We start from the raw sequence: 17201 nt of genomic DNA, 5'->3' as shown, positions 1-17201 counted from the left end.
GAAAAAGCTGGCCAAGGACAACAATATTTTGTTAGTAGAAATCGTAGACATGCCCGCTAATAACAAGACTATAATTTGGAGAAAATGTGCGAGTTCATAAAGATTGAAGAATTGAAACTTTACGTTGTGTCATATAATAGAACAAATAATTGTTACTGAATCTTCAATTTGTTTTTGTGTGAAATCGATACAATATTTAAACGTATTCGATGAGCAACGATAACCCAATGCTTCCTATTTATATACATATTCTCTGTATGTATTATTGTGTGTTGATAACAGTTCGCTTTTAGTTTTATAGATTTACATATATACATCCATATACTGTACATTACATCACGATTTTACTTTACTTACACATCAATGTTCATGATACTCAAGCTTCTGTGAAAAAAGTTCTCTCTCTATCTGATAAAGTACAAAATAAAAAAATACAGCATTAATTCTCTAGTGGTAACGCAATATTAGAACAAAAATATACTACAGTACAAAAAAAGAAAAAAAAATTACATGAAACTTTCACATTGTATCATCGTTATCTCCGAAGAAATCTAGATTTTCCAGCCCTTCCGGCAAATAACTCAGTCCCGATTCATCTTTCTGCCTCATATTGTATCCCTTTCCGTGTCCTGAAAGATTGATTTTCAATTTAAGGAATTTTATCAGAGAATAAAATTGCACAATATAAAGAATTTATATGTGTGCGTACCCAAGTCCTTCATGAGTCTTGTGGGGGCGTTTCTCAGGTACAAGGGCACTCCTGGCTGCGGACCCTTGTGCTCGGCTACCACTCTTTGTGCAGCTCTAAGTGCGTTGTCCATTAGTCTAGACTTCGGAGCTCTCGCTAGATACGTTGTGCATTGCGCCAGGAGAACATCGCACTCAGGCATTCCAATCATTTTGCAACCGTGCATTGTGTGCATCGCTATTCCTGAAACAAATATATTAATAATATATAATGACGTGTGAGAGTGCGCGATATTGAAATAAAAATTTCACAAATTCAAATTCAACTAGAATTACTAATCAGCTAACCGAGAGCTTTCGGATCAGCTAGGCCGATGTCTTCGCTGGCCATTCTCACTAATCTTCGCGCGATATAGACCGGATCTTCACCGCCGGATATCATTCTGGTCAGCCAGTAAAGCGAAGCGTTCTCGTCGCTGGCTCGGACCGACTTGTGTAACGCGGAAATCATGTCGTAATGTTGATCGCCCTTCTTATCGTACAACATGTGAGTCTTCTTTAAAATTTCCTCGATATCGTTCAACGTTATTATGGCCGGACCGACGCTCAATAATTCCTCTTCATTCGGCGCCTTGCATCGCACAGCCAGTTCCAACCCTCCCAGAGCTATTCGCGCATCACCGTCGCAGGTCTCACCCAGCCACTCTATTGTCCGCTCGTCTATAATGAACTTCGTGTTGTGGGATGGTTCCATTTTGATCTTATCTTCTCTCGATGTACCTTCTTTCGCTTGATCGCTTTCGCGTTTATCAAACTCGTGTATTATGCCCTTCAGTGAAATTACTGCGCGTCTCAAGATCGAGATCAGATTCGCGACGGACAACTTGTGCAGAACGATCACTCTGCACCGACTCAACAATGCGCAATTCAAACTGAATGAAGGATTTTCCGTTGTCGCGCCGATCAAAGTGATGGTCCCAGATTCTACGTGCGGCAAAAACACATCTTGCTGAGTTTTATTGAACCTGTGTATCTCGTCCATGAACACTATTGTGCGCTGAGCGAATTTGGCATGATTTGCGGCGATGCTGATGACTTCCTTCAGCTCCTGAACGCCAGCCATCGCCGCTGAGAGTTTGACATATCGGAGCTTGCGACTCGCGTCATTCTTGCACATGTGCGCGATTACGTTGGCTAAAGACGTCTGTAAGAAAGCGAACATACATGTGGAAATATTGTCAATTTATTAATTTTTTTTTCGTATAACCAGTTTGGCATTGTCGATCGCATCTTCTAGATGTGTGTTCGTGCAGATAAAATTAGAGAGATTCATGCAACGAAATACTTTGCCACATCCAGGCGGACCCCAGAGAATCATGTTGGGAATCTCTCCCTTTTGCAGGAGCTCCGAGAGCATAGTATTTGGTCCAAGAATGTGTTTCTGGCCGACAAAGTTCAGTAATGACGTGGGTCTCATCTGTTCTGCAAGAGGCGTGCATTCGTTTCCACGTAATTTCTTGCATCCTTTGTTTGTCTGTAAGTAAAATTTGTATCTTATGTAGGAATATAAGAACTTACATACAGATAAAATATAAAACAATAAATGATTTACTTTATATCTTATATTGAACTGAACTTGATTTATTGAAGTAAAACAATTTTAAAGTGGCATATTCAATCAAAATACCTTTTAAAAATGAAACAAAATAAACTAACAATAGTTACACTTTTTTCTGGTAAGTCAACTTTAAGATCTTCCTCTTCCAGAAAACTCTGATCCAAAGAACTTTTCCTCTTTTGGGGTAAATCTAATGAATTGGCTCGTTTCACATGTGCCGATTTCAAATTAATATTTTTACAGCTGGGACTCGAGTCTTTCAACAATTTATTGTTTCTACTGCTGGGACTCGAGTCTCTCAACAATTTATTGTTTCTACTGCTGGGACTCGAGTCTTTCAACAATTTATTGTTTCTACTGCTGGGACTCGAGTCTTTTAACAATTTGCCGCTTCTACTGCTGGGACTCGAGTCTTTTAACAATTTGCCGCTTCTGTTGCTGGGACTCGAGTCTTTCAACAATTTACCGCCTCTATTGTTTGGACTAGAGTCCCTCAACAAAATTTTGTCCCAACTGGTCCACTTGTCTTTGTCCGACGCGGTTTCGTTCAGAAAACAACATTTGCTGGCGTGAGCTTCGATGACAGACGAGGCAAAATCCTTGCCGCATAGCGGACACGATATCTTGTCGACATCCATGCTTGCAACAAATCAATAACAATGCAACAGGTGACGAAAGGATCGAGAAAGATGCGAGCGCAAAAGTACAAAGCTTGCCGCGCGCGCGATGCGCAGAACCGTTGTCGAAACAGGATCTTTAGAGACGATACCGTTATGTCAAACTTGTGCTAACCTAAGCTCGCGCGTGTTCGTGAAACTCGATGACTTCGCAAACGGGTCCTCGTCACTATTCCCAATCGATCGCGTTCGATCGCGCTCATCGACGCGAGTAATTGACCTGGGTCCGTCTTCCGAGGAACGTCTCGCAGGAATTCCGAGAATCTGCGAGAATCTCCGTATGGGGGGGTCACGTTGCGAGAAAAGGACCCTTCATTGGAGGCGTATCAGACTGCGCTGACGTGGACCGCGTCAGATCTCGTCCTATAGATTTTCTCTTCAAACGTGCCGAACGGTCTTCGGAATCGACTGAGCGTCCGGAAACGCGACGAAAAACGTATACTGATCTGAGAAAATTACTCGAGGAAACGATTCAAGGATAACGCGTGTGATAGTCCGACTGAAGCAATATATTTCTTCCTGGTATGCGCAAAAAATTTTTTTAAGGATAGTTGCGAAAACTGTGCGCTGTGTCTGTTTCTTGCGCAAACTGTCTTCGCGGCGAATACTTGGCGCGATGGAAGTTCGACGCAGACGAGGAAAACCGCAGGATGACAGGCACAGCAGCGCGCACTCGGCGCAGGACGCCGATCCAACGACGGATCATTCCAAAGTGATTCAAAGAAACGAGGTGAGGATGGTTCTGTATCTAGTTTCTGACGTGAAAAATGGTCGGAATGTGCGCGCGGTGTCGCGTTGAGAAAATTTCGCAAAGCGAAATACATTTTGGCGGCATTTTTACGTAGCTCGCGAATTATTTGCCCGCGAATTTTTAAAGTTTTAAAACAAACTAGAGTTAGTCGATTTTTATTATCGTTTTGAAGTGTGTAGATTGTTTTTTTAGATTCTATTTTTAAATTCTAGAAATAATTAATTATCATATCACTTAATTATTTTTACACTACACACGTATGTGTGTTAATTTACGCTCTTTTGTAGAAGAGTGAACAGGCAGCTTCGTACACTCCAGTAGAAAATAACAAAGCGAATCCAGCAACAAACTTTGTGGAGACGCAACGGCTTTTACCGAACGACAGTAATTCCGCTCGAATCAGAATCAGCTTGGAGATCGATTTGATAGCTGCGGTCTTACTCATTGCGGGTGTTTGTACTCGCCTCTATCGTCTCGACGAGCCACGAAGTATAGTGTAAATATATGCGCACTTTTAAAGTTTAAATATGTATACGTTCTCGCGCGTGATCAAAGCGAGAATGAAAATATAACACGTTTGTTACACATATAAATTATTTCTTTCCGCAGCTTCGACGAGTTGCATTACGGCAAGTACGTCGGATTGTACATGAGGAGAACGTTTTTCTTCGATTCCCATCCACCTCTGGGGAAGCAACTGGTGTCCGCGGCAGCTTATCTTGCTGGATTTGACGGACAGTTCAAGTTCGACAGAATCGGAAGTCCTTACAGCGATGCGATTCCGTTGTATGCTCTGCGTCTGGTACCAGCGATATGCGGCAGTCTCCTGATCCCAACAGGATACTATCTCGTTCTGGAACTGGGCTTGAGACAATGGGCCGCGGCAATCGGCGGAATCCTATTGTTATTCGGTAGGCACTTTGTGAGATTAGAAAGCGCATTGCACGAGAGATCGCGAAAAGCAGACCGTTCGCAGCTGTTTCATTAATCCTTTGAATAGAGAAATTTATAGAGAAAAAAAAATGTGTAATTTTATATAATTTCAATAATGAAATTGTTTGTGTATGTATACGATAATTGTATAATATTTATTATATTATTGTGTTTATTGACGCTATTGATATCTTCGTGCTTCTATTTCACGCGTTGTACGGATATGTTGTATTGATATAAATAGTATTGTGTTTCAGACAATGCTTTGCTGACACAATCGAGATTTATATTGATGGAAAGCATGTTGATACAATTCTCGCTGCTCGGACTGTTGTGCATCGTTAAGTTTCGGAAAGTTATGGACCGACCGACGTCCGCGTCCTGGTGGATATGGCTGACACTCGGCACCGTGAACTTAACGTGCGCCTTATGGTACGTATCTCGTCGCTGTTCTCGTTCCCGATCAAATTTGCGTATACGATCGCAACTTTTATCTTGCAGCGTGAAGTACGTCGGATTTTATTCCATGCTTCTCGCGCTCTTCCTAATCGCTCGCGATTACTGGTCGTTGCTGCCGAGAAAAACCCTGTCGAGCGCGATGTTGTGGCTGCATCTGCTGATGAGGCTCGTTGTGTTGATCAGCGTTACGGCCACCGTGTATCTGAGCATCTTTTACGTACATCTGGCGATACTTTCGAAGGCAGGACCGCACGATTCGGTGATGACGAGCGCGTTCCAAGCGAGTCTGGAAGGTGGACTTGCGAGCATCACGAAGGGACAGCCTCTGGAAGTGACGCACGGCTCGCAGATCACTCTCCGGCACACGTACGGCAGAGCCTGCTGGCTGCACAGTCACAATCACATGTATCCGCTGCGATACCCCGACGGCCGAGGTAGTTCTCATCAACAGCAAGTCACCTGTTACTCGTTTAAGGACGTCAACAACTGGTGGATCGTCAAAAGGCCGGACAAAAACGATCTGGTAGTGACGAAGCCCAGCGAGCCCATCCGACACGGCGACGTGATTCAACTGGTACACGGGATCACTAGCAGAGCGTTGAATTCGCACGACGTCGCGGCTCCGATGACGCCGCAGAGCCAGGAGGTTTCCTGCTACATTGACTACAACGTGTCGATGCCGGCGCAGAATCTGTGGCGAGTGGAGATCACGAACAGGGATCACTCTGGCGACGCGTGGCACGCGATACAGAGCCAAGTGCGGTTGATACACGTGCACGCAAACGGCGCGGAGTTTGCGTTGAAGTTCAGCGGCAGGCAACTGCCCGACTGGGGCTTCAATCAGCACGAGGTCGTGGCGGATCGGTTGGTTGACCAGACCAATTCCATCTGGAATGTCGAGGAGCATCGATACACCAAGAGTGAGGATCAGAAGCAACGAGAACGGGAGCTGATTAGCGCGGAGATGATACCGCTGCAGGCGACCGCGTTGAGCTTTTGGGAGAAGTTTGCGGAACTGCAAGTCAAAATGTTGTTCGGCGGCCAGGAAAGTCAAAACAGCCACATGTATTCCAGCGGACCTCTCGAGTGGCCGCTGATGTCTCGAGGAATCGCGTACTGGGTGTCCAACAACAGCAATGTAAATCGAAAAAAAATAATTAATTACGGTTATTCTTCATTATTTTGGAATTTGTTAGTGAAATGGATTTAATTGAGTTTGTTACACTGTTTCAGGCGCAAGTACATCTTTTAGGAAACATCGTGATTTGGTATTCCGGCACTGTTTCAATAATCGTGTATTCGGCGCTGCTGATATTTTACTTGATGAGAAGAAGAAGAAAGTGCATCGATATTACCGAGGAAGAATGGCAGAAATTTGTCAACAACGCTTACGTGTTGTTAGCGGGATATTTTCTTCATTTCTTGCCCTTCTTGTTCGTCGAACGCACTTTATTTCTGCATCATTATTTGCCAGCTTTTATTTTCAAAGTCCTATTGACGGCCGCTACGATTGATCATCTGTATTATTTAATTAGGTATGTTTTCGATTTAATAAAACCGACACCTGGCACAATAGAAATCGCACGATCTCTATATTGTGTAAAATAAAATTTTAATAAATTATATTTCTGGGATTTCTTCTATTTTTCAGCGCTCATCGTCCATTAAACATTTCATCGTACATTCTCACATGTGGTGTCATCATTTGGATGCTGTTTGTCTGTTATGTGTTCAAGAAGTTCATTGTACTTAGTTACGGGACGTCGGCTCTAAGCGCTAAGGATGTGATAAAATTGAGATGGAGAGACACCTGGGATTTTATTGTACATAAAACGTAAGAATTATTCAATGAAGACTTAATTCTTAGAAGTTAAAGACATAAGATACATTTTTAAACGACGTATGAGACTAAATGAAATAAATTATAAAAACCACTTATTTATAAAAAAACGTATTTATAAAAAAAACAAACGTTATGCTTACAAAAAGTTTGTTTTTTTTTATTTTTTTTATTTTTTTTTTATAGAGATTTAATGAATGTTATAATGCTCATATTAATACGTACAATGTGTGTATATGTGTAATGAAATATTTTTTATATATTCGTTTTTAATAGAGAACAAAAGTGTGTGCCACAATATATGGAACAAATAACAAAAGCGTGTTCTTTTTTATGTATTTTACCAATGTAGAAAAGAATAGAAACTTTATATAGACTGAATTCTATTTTGTAAAGCGTGTTTAGACGCCGTATTTGTCAAAAACATCACAAAACCATGTAGAAAAAAATATTAAAAATATGATATATCTATTATAAATCTCTCGTTTTAAAACTCTCGCTTATACTAGATTTTGTTGAAACAATGGGATACGGAACAGTATTATAACTTTCTTTAAGTAAATTTGTTTTTTACATGGATTTTCGTAGGAACTGATCATGATGTGTAAAAATCAAATCACACAAAAATATACGTACATGTGCATGAAGATTTAATAAAGTACTTATTTAAAAGTAAAATTTCTAACTCTTTTTTTGGACAATAAACATCACTGTACCAGTTAAACAAGAATATCTGTACGGAGTAAAACAAAAATCATGTTAGAATCGATGAGTATATTTGTACTATTAAAGCAGTTTTAATATTTATACACAATGAAAGACGTGCGCTTAAAAATTAAAATAGTGTATTATTGTAATATACAACACAAAAGTAGATTCTCGTCAGAAATCGTACTTGTCATAATATATACGTACAAGATTTCGCCTCAAGGAAGGTTGGAGAGAACTGGAAAAATAAAACTAATACAAAACTTTGCAGAATTTTAACATGATTTAGAGATCTTTAATCACATATATTGAACTCTTTATTTCTTGACTGGACTCCTTTTCATCTCATACACAAATGTCAAATTGTTGAATTTTTCAATTTCTCGAACTATTAAGTCGTAAAAAGAATCGATAGATATTGCAAAAAAGGGCAACGATGAACTCGAAAAACTAGAAATGAAGAACAAAGAATATCTTTGGGAAAAAATTTAAAAATAAAAGATACTTCGTTGAGGATAATTTGAAACCGTGTCAAATACAAAATTTCAGTTTATCATCTTTATGTTATTTTAACATAAATTTTTACACAATATTTTTGTCAAAATGATTGTGAAATTTAACTAATTTTATTACATAAACGCTTTCATTACACGCTTTTGCGTAGATAGGATTGTTTTTCAGATTTTCGGGAACCTTCCTTGTTAGCTATCGACATCAGGTATTAGTGATACGTGAAAACTATAGATCGAATAAGACCGTCACGAACTGCGTGTGCTGTATTACCAACTCCAAACGAGAAATACACATTATCACAGGACATGTTTTGAGCGCAAACTCCTACAGGGTACCATCCGGCCTTGTTAAACACCACACCAACTCGATAAACCTGTTCATAGAAAATTATTTTTATAACAATCGACATAGAACAGAATTGTATTTGCGAGCAATCGAGATTTTAAAATCGAAAAATGAGAACAAGATGCGAGTTGATAGTTTTTGGCGACGCAACATGAGAAAAACTATATTAACAAGATATGTATAAGGCCTTACGAGCCATTCTCAAGATGTTTTGAGTAGAAACTTGTACGTGTATATATATACATACACATGTAACGAATTCAACTTGTAAATTTTTACAAGTGAGTGTTTTTTGAGTTGAAAACTCAATTCTTAAAATCATACGGGATGCCAGATTTGCATCTCACATATGACAGACCTCGGATACCTCCCTAACTAATTTTAAAATTTTGCGAAAAAAAGGCCTTATACATATCTTGTTGGTAATTTCACGAGCCTTAAGTCATAATTGTTTAAAATTACGCTGGCTGAAGAATGCGTTAAACAACATTCATCAGACCATCTTTGATATATGTATATTGCGAAACTAACTCCAAGTGCCTCGATGGCCTAACAGGGAAGACGATGGCACGGAAAGCCGGAGATTCCAGGTTCGACTCCTGGCCGAGGAGTTTTTTTCGCAAAATTTTAAAATTAGTTAGGGGGGTATCCGGGGTCTGTCATATGTGAGATGCAAATCTNGCATCCCGTATGATTTTAAGATTTGAGTTTTCAACTCAAAAAACACTCACTTGTAAAAATTTACAAGTTGAATTCGTTACATGTGTATGTATATATATACACGTACAAGTTTCTACTCAAAACATCTTGAGAATGGCTCGTAAGGCCTTATACATATCTTGTTGGTAATTTCACGAGCCTTAAGTCATAATTGTTTAAAAACTATATTGCAATGACGAACCTTATGCTTCTGAATGTAAACTGGTCGATTAAAAGAAATTTCCACGAGATTGCCGAAATTTGCTTTAGTGGTAAAGTGTGTGTACGTCAAACGTGCGCCGTCACAATCCAGCAAATGGGCGTACAAGATTTCGGTGTAAGACATATCGGCGTCCAACGACTGAGCGAAGTTGCCTCCCTATCAAAAAAACGAATATTAAATATTAAGTATGAAGAAGCAGCAAACAGACAATTAGCCTAATGGCTCGTATATTTATAGCTTACCGTGACGATTTGCGTAGGCACTTGCACACCCACCACACAAATATTTTTATCCACGCTGAATGTGACGGAACAGTCCATCACGTTTGTGTTCAGACAATCCGTTTGTTGAACGACCGATCTGAGGCAATAATATTTAGGCCCATCGCGCATAAACACTCCTGAAGAAGACGAAGAATTCGGCAAATTCCTAAGATCTAGATTCCTAGAATCTTTGATCATATTTCGTCCTGCGTCTGAGTTTACGATCGGCGAAAAACGTAACGCACCATTGGACTCTCCATCAAAATCAGAACACAGACTACTATTATTCATTTTGTTGCCATAGATATTTGGTAAACAAGGCCTTTTGGGCAACTAAAAAAGAAAGAAATCTAATGAGAACTCACACACTAGCTAAGACAACTCACATTCGTAAAAAAAATATTGTTTATACAGTTTTTATTTAGTAAGAAAAAAATTTAGTATCTTGTGAAGCAGAGATAAAATCGATAACTCATGCACTGTTTGAACGCCAAGCTTTATCTAATAAGGATGGTTGTAAAATAAAGAGTGGGATTTATACAGTTGACGTGTCAATTTATTAGATAAAACCAAAGAGTTATATAAAGACACAAGCATACATGACAGGAAAATAATAGAAAACATGCGATTCAAAAAGATCACGTAGCGATAAAAAAAAAAGAGGATAAATGTCATAAAGAGTCTAACTGTTGGCTATTGTGCACATTAAATATGCGATAAAAAATTAAGTTATTTAGTTACAAAGGAGTTTTCATGATGCACCGAAATCCTATACGACAATTCATACAAGGAACACTATTACACTGTAGTTTTCTTATACGACGTACATTTACTGAAGAAACTGACTTTGCCCTACTATTCATATTAGTAGAAAAACCTTCGGGCATGGGTGTTTTGTTGCCGGAACATAATATGTTCATTAATATCGCAAACGATTCGTCCTGTGTGAGTAGAGGAGATCCGCCAGGACCATCTGCAAATTCGTGTGCGTTCAAACTCAAAAATCTTATCTTAGAGAGTGCATTTCCAATAACAGATTTCAATGCATTTCCATTTGTTGGGTCAAGATTTTTTCTTCCACATTCTGACTTTGCCCATCGTTCCACCGCATTGAATAAATCTACTTCTGAATTTATTTGCAACTCATCTTGTTCCAACACTGTGAGAACTGTATCTAACTCTATGTCTTCCCAGCTGGATTCATTCAATACTTCATCTGTTTTTGACCGTATGATCTGCATACACTTGTCCGTCAGTACAGGCTCCTCAAAGAGCTTGGCAAATTCGAACGCCCTGCAAGCTTTCTTCGGCGAAAGATCCGACCATAGATATTTCGTGCATTTTTCTACCAATGGCGGTATCATGTACTTTTTAGCACAGTAACATAATTCGCAAGCCAATTCAAACGAGCTCAGCATCACCTTGTCTGTATATATATATTCCAACAGAGCCTTAAATGCTTCGGGCTGAACATCTTTTATTGGTATTGGATCATTCTTTTCAGCCATGCCACCAAAGAACATAGCCTCAAATACTGGACTGGTCATTGCTAAGAATAGCTTGTGACCTTTGAGAGTTTGCTGCTGCGGTTCTTGTCCTACAATAAACTGACAATCTGACCACAGTCCAGTTTCTAACAGATACTGACCACGTTCCTCAAAATTTTGCTTGCTTATCTGCCAATCGCAAGGTGGACCCATCTTGAAAACACGGCGTGTTTATGTTTGCGTATATGTATACACACACTTCTTAACTGCGAAACGAACAAAGAGTTACTAAAAAGAACATATTTAGAAATACGTACAAGTATGTACAATAACAAATTTCGTTTAATTATTCAAGAATTACACTCGGACGGAGGGTCCGCAAAGATGACGCACGTGGACGTATATAAGTACTCACCTATTTTCGGACTGCACGAGTTATCGCTATAAATACAATGCGCAACACATACGTAGGCTGGCCATGCAGAAACACGTTCCTGGGGCACGTAAAGAGAACGCGACAGAGAATCGCAAGGTGCGCGCGCGCTGCAAAGTCTTACAAACGTTTGATTGCCGAAGAATCGAAAGTCTCTTAAACACCGGAAATTACTTGCGCTTTTGTCTTCAAAACAACGCTACGATAGGAAGATTTGCGGTTCACAACCTCGCATCAAAACGCGTCGCCATACTGCAAGACACTGCGCGCCACCTAGAAATGAAATGAAGAAAGTTGCGATCTGCGAATCTTTACGTAACTACACTTTCTACACTATCTTTTGTACTTAATCTCTCGCTCTTTTTCTCTTCCTGCTTTCTGACAGCTGTCAGCGCTAAAAGGATGCAATGAAAACTGAGATAGTGAGACACTTAGTTAAACAACGTACGACTTTTCCTTTATTAAAAAAGACATGTGTACCAAGAAGTGCGCGTACTACAGAGTAATGTCACTGACCTCGGCCGCGCGGCCTTGGTGGGGGCGGGGTCACTGACCGCGGGCGCGCGGCCTTGGCAGGGTCAATGACTTCGGTCACGTGACTGCGGTAAAGTCACTGACCTCGGCGGTGTTACTGACTTCGGTCACGTGATTACGGTATATATATATATATATATACATATATGCGTATGTGTATGACAGATTGTGTTCACTGACAACACGTTAAATAAAAATAACAATAGCGTGCGCGTAGCGCGCGCCTGTGTTGTGCTAGTTTAAACAAAAACTTATTTATTAAAATCAAACATTATGTTTACAAGTTTGGTTTCTTTTATAGAGATTTAATATTTTTTACTTTTTTTACACGCTTTTGCAAAGATCGGATAGTTTTTCAGATTTTCGAAAACCTTCCTTGTTAGCTATAGACATCAGATATTAATTAATGATACGTGAAAACTATTAGATCGAATAAGACCGTCACGAACTGCGTGTGCTGTATTACCAACTCCAAACGAGAAATACACATTATCACAGGACATGTTTTGAGCGCAAACTCCTACNGGNTACCATCCGGCCTTGTTAAACACCACACCCCAACTCAATAAACCTGTTCATAGAAAATTATTTTTATAACAAGCAACATAGAACAGAATTGTATTTGCAAGCAATCGAGATTTTAAAATCGAAAAATGAGAACAGTTAATGAATTTGGCGACGAAATATGAGAAAACCTCTGTATTGCAATGACGAACCTTAATGCTTCTGAATGTAAACTGGTCGATTAAAAGAAATTTCCACGAGATTAACGAAATTCACTTTAGTGGTGAAGTGTGTGTACGTCAAACGTGCGCCGTCACAATTCAGCAAATAGGCGTACAAAATTTCGGTGTAAGACATATCGGCGTCCAACGACTGGGCGAAGTTATTTCCCTGTCAAACGAATATTAAATAATAAATAGGAAGAACCATTAAACAAATTAGCCTAATGGGCTTTTGCGTAGGCACTTGTATACCCACCACACAAATGTTTTTATCCACTCTGAACGTGACGGAACAGTCCACTTTTGTGATCAGACACTTCGTTTATCGAACGTCCGATCTGAGACAATAATGTTTAGGCCTATCGCGCATAAACACCTCTAAAAAAGAAGAGGAAATCGACAAATTCTTAGAATCTTTGATCGTATTTTGTCCTGCGTCCGAATTTACGATCGGCGAAAAACGTAACGCACCATTAGAGTGTCCATCAAGTCAAAACACAGATTACTATTATTAATTTTGTTGTCATACGTATTTGGAAAACAGATCCTTTCGAGCAACTGGAAAAAAGAGAAATCCAATGAGAAACTACACACTAGTTGATACAACTTACTTTGTTAGAAAATATACAAGTGTGTTTAATGTCTATTATATTTATTATAATAGTTATATCTATAGGTTGTATCTATTACGACAAAAAATTAGCATTTCGTGCAGTAGAAATAAAATCGATACATTGTTTGATTGCTAAGCTCTATCGAATGAGGATGGTTGCAAAATAAAGTGACGTATTACAATTAACGTGTAAAAAAAAATTTATTAAGCAAATATAAAAGTTATATAAAGACAGAAACATGCATGATTAGAAGAACAATAGAAAATATGATAGAAAAAGATTAACATAACAATAAAAGATAAGAATAAGTGCTTTACAAAGTCGAACTGTTGGCTACTGTGCATATTAAAAGTACAGTACGAAAAAGTTATTTAGTTAACTATCAGAATCATATATATGCCCTGTCCTATTAAAGTAACATCTTTTACACTGACAAGTACAGTTATCACAATTAATACGACGTATTGTAGAGTTCCACCTACTATTTATGTTAGTAGAAAAACCTTCGGGCATGGGTATTTTTTTGTTAGAACATATATTCATTATAATAGCAAACGATTCGTTCTGTGTGAGTAAAGGAGATATAGCAGGACCATTTGCAAATTCATGTACATTTAAATCCAAAAATCTGATCTTAGAGAGTGCATTTCCAATAACAGACTTCAATGAACTCCCATTTTTTGGATCAAGATTTTTTCTCCTACATTCTGACTTTGCCCATCGTTCCACAGCATTAAATAAATTTAATTCTGAACTTAGTTTCAAATTGTTCTGTTCCAACACTGTGAGGACTGTATCTAACTCTACATCTTCCCAGCTGGATTCATTCAATACTTCATCTGTTCTTGAGCGTATGATATGCATGCATTTTTTCATCAGTAGATGATCCTCACACAGCTTAGCATGTTCATATATCTTGCAAGTGTTCTGTGACGAGAGTTGTAACAACAGAAAGTCCTTGGATTGTTTCACTAAGAATGGTATCATGTACTTTTTAGCACAGTAATATAAATCACAAGCCAATCCAACTGACCACAGCTTCACTTCGTTTGTATATATATATTCCAACAAAGCTCTGAATGCTCTAGGCTGAACATCCGTTATTGGTATTGGATCATTCTTTTCAGCCATGCTACCAAAGAACATAGCCTCAAATACTGGACTGGTCATTGCTAAGAATACCTTGTGACCTTTGAATATTTGCTGCTGGGATTCTTGTCCTACAATAAACTGACAATCTGACCACAATCCAGTTCCGAAAAGAAACTCAGAGCGTTTTATAACATTTTGCACTTTCGTCTGCCAGTCGCACAGTGGATCCATCTTGTCAACACGGTGAGTTTACGATATGTATACAAAAACTTCTCAACTGCGTAAGGAACAGAGTTATTAGAGCATATTTGGAAATACGTATGATAACAATTTTCGCGTATACGATAACAAATTTCGTTTAATTATTCAAGAACTATACTCGCGCGCGGCGCGCGTACGGAAGGGCGGAAGATACGCACGTGGACGTATATATATAAAGTACTCACCTTTTTTCGGACTGCTCGAATTATTGTTATAAATACAATGCGCAACACATACATAGATTGGCCAGGCAGAAACACGTTCCTTTGAGTGCCGAAGAATCGTAGAGCCTCTTAAACACCGCGGAAATTATTTGCGCTTTCGTCTTCAAAACAGTGCTACAATGAGAAAATACGGTTATATTGCGGTTGACAAACTCGCAACAAACCACGTGGTCATAATTAGTAACGAAAGATCGAGCCCGCAGCAGAGATGTCAGTTCTGATACGCTTGCAGCATGCAGCAGCAAGTGGGGGATGCGCACATCAGCAAGCATTTACTCGCTGCTTTGTGCACATCCCTTCCATCGCTATAGCATGCTGCAAACGTCTCAAAACTAACATCTTTGGCCCGCAGCAACGAGAGTATTGAAGCGGTGGGGACACGCACACAAGCAAGAATCGTCGTCCGTGACGATCGTTGTTGCGGGCTCGATCCTTCATCACTGACCATAATGCGAAACACTGAACGCTATCTAATTGAAATGAAAGAAGTTGAGATTTGCAAATCTCCCGTAACTACACTTCTTATTCTTATATATTTTCTACACTTAACGGACGTCTCGTATTTTTTCTCTCCCCTCTTTCTGACAGCTCTCAGCGCTAAAAATGTGATAAAATTGAGACGGAGAGACACTTAGTTAAACGACGTATGAGATTAAGTGAAATAAATTATAAATAAATTATAAATACATTATAAATAAATTATAAAACTTATTTATTAAAAACAAACGTTATGCTTACAAGTTTGATGTTTTTTTGAAGAGATTTAATGAATGTGATAGAGCTTATATTAATATGTATTATGTGTATATGTGTAATAGAATATTTGTTACACATATATATACATATATGTTTTTAATAAAGAACAAAAGTGTGTGCCACAATATACAGAACAAATAACAAAAGTGTGTTCTTTTTTATGTATTTTATCAATGTAGAGAGAAAAGTGTAGAAATTTTTATAGATCAAATTCTATTTTGTAAAGCGTGTTCAAAACAAAGTCTCTATAAAAGAAAAATTGTAAACGATAATTTAAAAACGTGTCGAATATTAATGTGAAGAACCAGTAATCAGATAATTAACTTAATGGCTCTTATATATAGCTTACCATGACGATTTGCAAAGGCACTTGCACGCCCACCGCACAAATAAATTTTATCCACTATGAACGTGATGGAACAGTCTATCAAACACTTCGTTGATTGAACAACCGATCTGAGGCAATAATGTTTAGGTCCATCGCGCATAAACACCCCTGAAGAAGATGAGGAAATCGGCAAATTCTTAGAATTCTTTGATCATATTTCGTCTTGCGTCCAAGCTTACGATCGACGAAAAGCGTAATGCACCGTTGAACTCTCCGTCAAAATCAGAACACAGACTACTATTCACTTTGTTGCCATACATATTTGGCAAATAGGACCTTCTGGGCAACTAGAGAAGAAAAAAATCCAATGGAAAACTTCACATTAGTTGATACAACTTACTTTGTTAGAAAATATACAATGTTTATGTCTATTATATAGGTTTATCTATAGTTTTTATCTATTAAGAAACAAATTTAGTATCTATGTGAAACAAAGATAAAATCGGTAACTCTAATGGTGTTTGAGTGCCAAGCTCTATCAAATGAGAACGGTTGCAAAATAAAGATGGGATGTATTACATTCGATGTGTCAAATTTATTAGGCAAATACAAAAAGTTATATAAAAGACACAAGCATGCATGATAAGAGAACAATAGAGGATGTGTGATACAAAAAGATCACGTAGCAACAAAGGAAGAAGATAAGTGCCATAAAAAGTCTAACTGTTGGCTACTGTGCACATTAAAGATATAATACAATAAAGTTTTTCAGTTAACCCTAAGAACCCATTGATTGCAAAACAACACCCCCTTATTAAAAGTGTTACATTTATGACACTTTTAATAAGAGGGTGTGAGAACTGTACCTAACTCTACTTCTTTCCAGCTGGATTCCTTCAATGCTTCATCTATTTTTGAGCATACGATCCGCATGTATTTTTCCATCAGTAGAGGCTCCTCAGAGAGCTTGGCAAATTCATATATCTTGCAAGCTTTCTTCAGTGAGAGATTCTACCACCACGGAGAGATTC

The 17201-nt window shown here is 38.6% G+C and overlaps 4 protein-coding genes across 9 annotated transcripts; 1 reads left to right on the top strand and 3 right to left on the bottom strand.

Annotated features, from left to right (window-relative positions):
• Nucleotides 1-104: 104 nt before the first annotated feature.
• LOC109854302 (replication-associated recombination protein A-like) lies at nt 105-2966 on the bottom strand. 3 transcript variants are annotated; one of them, XM_020427233.1, is made up of 6 exons: nt 2404-2966; nt 2033-2221; nt 1036-1891; nt 710-931; nt 511-629; nt 105-408 (listed from the first exon to the last, which is right to left on the bottom strand). In XM_020427233.1, the coding sequence occupies exons 1-5, from the start codon at nt 2941-2943 to the stop codon at nt 520-522; spliced, it is 1917 nt and encodes a 638-aa protein (XP_020282822.1). In that variant the 5' UTR covers nt 2944-2966; the 3' UTR covers nt 105-408; nt 511-519. The 3 variants fall into 3 exon arrangements, with proteins under 3 accessions (XP_020282822.1, XP_020282821.1, XP_020282824.1); XM_020427232.1 differs by having other exon boundaries at nt 105-629; XM_020427235.1 differs by having other exon boundaries at nt 105-629; nt 2413-2966.
• Nucleotides 2967-3577: 611 nt separating this feature from the next.
• Nucleotides 3578-7620, top strand: LOC109854301 (protein O-mannosyltransferase 1). The gene is made up of 7 exons (XM_020427231.1): nt 3578-3712; nt 4021-4229; nt 4343-4644; nt 4924-5098; nt 5168-6263; nt 6359-6660; nt 6777-7620. The coding sequence occupies exons 1-7, from the start codon at nt 3599-3601 to the stop codon at nt 6961-6963; spliced, it is 2385 nt and encodes a 794-aa protein (XP_020282820.1). The 5' UTR covers nt 3578-3598; the 3' UTR covers nt 6964-7620.
• A 104-nt stretch (nt 7621-7724) lies between these two features.
• Nucleotides 7725-11912, bottom strand: LOC109854304 (BTB/POZ domain-containing protein 1-like). Its single transcript, XM_020427239.1, has 5 exons — nt 11619-11912; nt 10544-11469; nt 9696-10049; nt 9433-9609; nt 7725-8559 (listed from the first exon to the last, which is right to left on the bottom strand). The coding sequence occupies exons 2-5, from the start codon at nt 11414-11416 to the stop codon at nt 8395-8397; spliced, it is 1569 nt and encodes a 522-aa protein (XP_020282828.1). The 5' UTR covers nt 11417-11469; nt 11619-11912; the 3' UTR covers nt 7725-8394.
• A 462-nt stretch (nt 11913-12374) lies between these two features.
• LOC109854275 (BTB/POZ domain-containing protein 2-like) lies at nt 12375-17140 on the bottom strand. Of its 4 annotated transcripts, XM_020427183.1 has the most exons (8): nt 17037-17140; nt 16192-16517; nt 15048-15200; nt 14122-14878; nt 13367-13453; nt 13152-13273; nt 12887-13064; nt 12375-12741 (listed from the first exon to the last, which is right to left on the bottom strand). In XM_020427183.1, exons 4-6 carry the CDS (start codon nt 14830-14832, stop codon nt 13205-13207), a joined length of 867 nt encoding a protein of 288 aa, XP_020282772.1. In that variant the 5' UTR covers nt 14833-14878; nt 15048-15200; nt 16192-16517; nt 17037-17140; the 3' UTR covers nt 12375-12741; nt 12887-13064; nt 13152-13204. The 4 variants fall into 4 exon arrangements, with proteins under 4 accessions (XP_020282772.1, XP_020282770.1, XP_020282771.1 ...); XM_020427181.1 differs by lacking the exons at nt 12375-12741; nt 12887-13064; nt 13152-13273; nt 13367-13453 and adding an exon at nt 15825-16087 and having other exon boundaries at nt 13467-14878; nt 15048-15683; XM_020427182.1 differs by lacking the exons at nt 12375-12741; nt 12887-13064; nt 13152-13273; nt 13367-13453 and having other exon boundaries at nt 13467-14878; nt 15048-15683.
• Nucleotides 17141-17201: the final 61 nt, after the last annotated feature.

The sequence above is a fragment of the Pseudomyrmex gracilis genome, unplaced genomic scaffold, assembly GCF_002006095.1.
Source record: "Pseudomyrmex gracilis isolate BER0280 unplaced genomic scaffold, ASM200609v1 scaffold_62, whole genome shotgun sequence".
NCBI lineage: Eukaryota > Metazoa > Arthropoda > Insecta > Hymenoptera > Formicidae > Pseudomyrmex > Pseudomyrmex gracilis.
This window is presented reverse-complemented; position numbering and strand designations above follow the sequence as displayed.

What these genes read in the sequence shown, in the direction of transcription:
- LOC109854302 (XM_020427232.1), bottom strand. Translation starts at nt 2,943, where the DNA reads ATGGATGTCGACAAGATATCGTGTCCGCTATGCGGCAAGGATTTTGCC. An exon ending in GTCCGCCTGGATGTGGCAAA is followed by an intron (nt 1,892 to 2,032) that starts GTATTTCGTTGC and finishes GCTTTCTTACAG; the next exon opens with ACGTCTTTAGCCAACGTAAT. An exon ending in AGCTGATCCGAAAGCTCTCG is followed by an intron (nt 932 to 1,035) that starts GTTAGCTGATTA and finishes TATTTGTTTCAG; the next exon opens with GAATAGCGATGCACACAATG.
- LOC109854301 (XM_020427231.1), top strand. Translation starts at nt 3,599, where the DNA reads ATGGAAGTTCGACGCAGACGAGGAAAACCGCAGGATGACAGGCACAGC. An exon ending in CGGAATCCTATTGTTATTCG is followed by an intron (nt 4,645 to 4,923) that starts GTAGGCACTTTG and finishes ATTGTGTTTCAG; the next exon opens with ACAATGCTTTGCTGACACAA. An exon ending in GGGTGTCCAACAACAGCAAT is followed by an intron (nt 6,264 to 6,358) that starts GTAAATCGAAAA and finishes ACACTGTTTCAG; the next exon opens with GCGCAAGTACATCTTTTAGG.
- LOC109854304 (XM_020427239.1), bottom strand. Translation starts at nt 11,416, where the DNA reads ATGGGTCCACCTTGCGATTGGCAGATAAGCAAGCAAAATTTTGAGGAA. An exon ending in AGTCAGTTTCTTCAGTAAAT is followed by an intron (nt 10,050 to 10,543) that starts GTACGTCGTATA and finishes TTTCTTTTTTAG; the next exon opens with TTGCCCAAAAGGCCTTGTTT. An exon ending in TTTACATTCAGAAGCATAAG is followed by an intron (nt 8,560 to 9,432) that starts GTTCGTCATTGC and finishes TTCTATGAACAG; the next exon opens with GTTTATCGAGTTGGTGTGGT.
- LOC109854275 (XM_020427181.1), bottom strand. Translation starts at nt 14,832, where the DNA reads ATGGATCCACTGTGCGACTGGCAGACGAAAGTGCAAAATGTTATAAAA.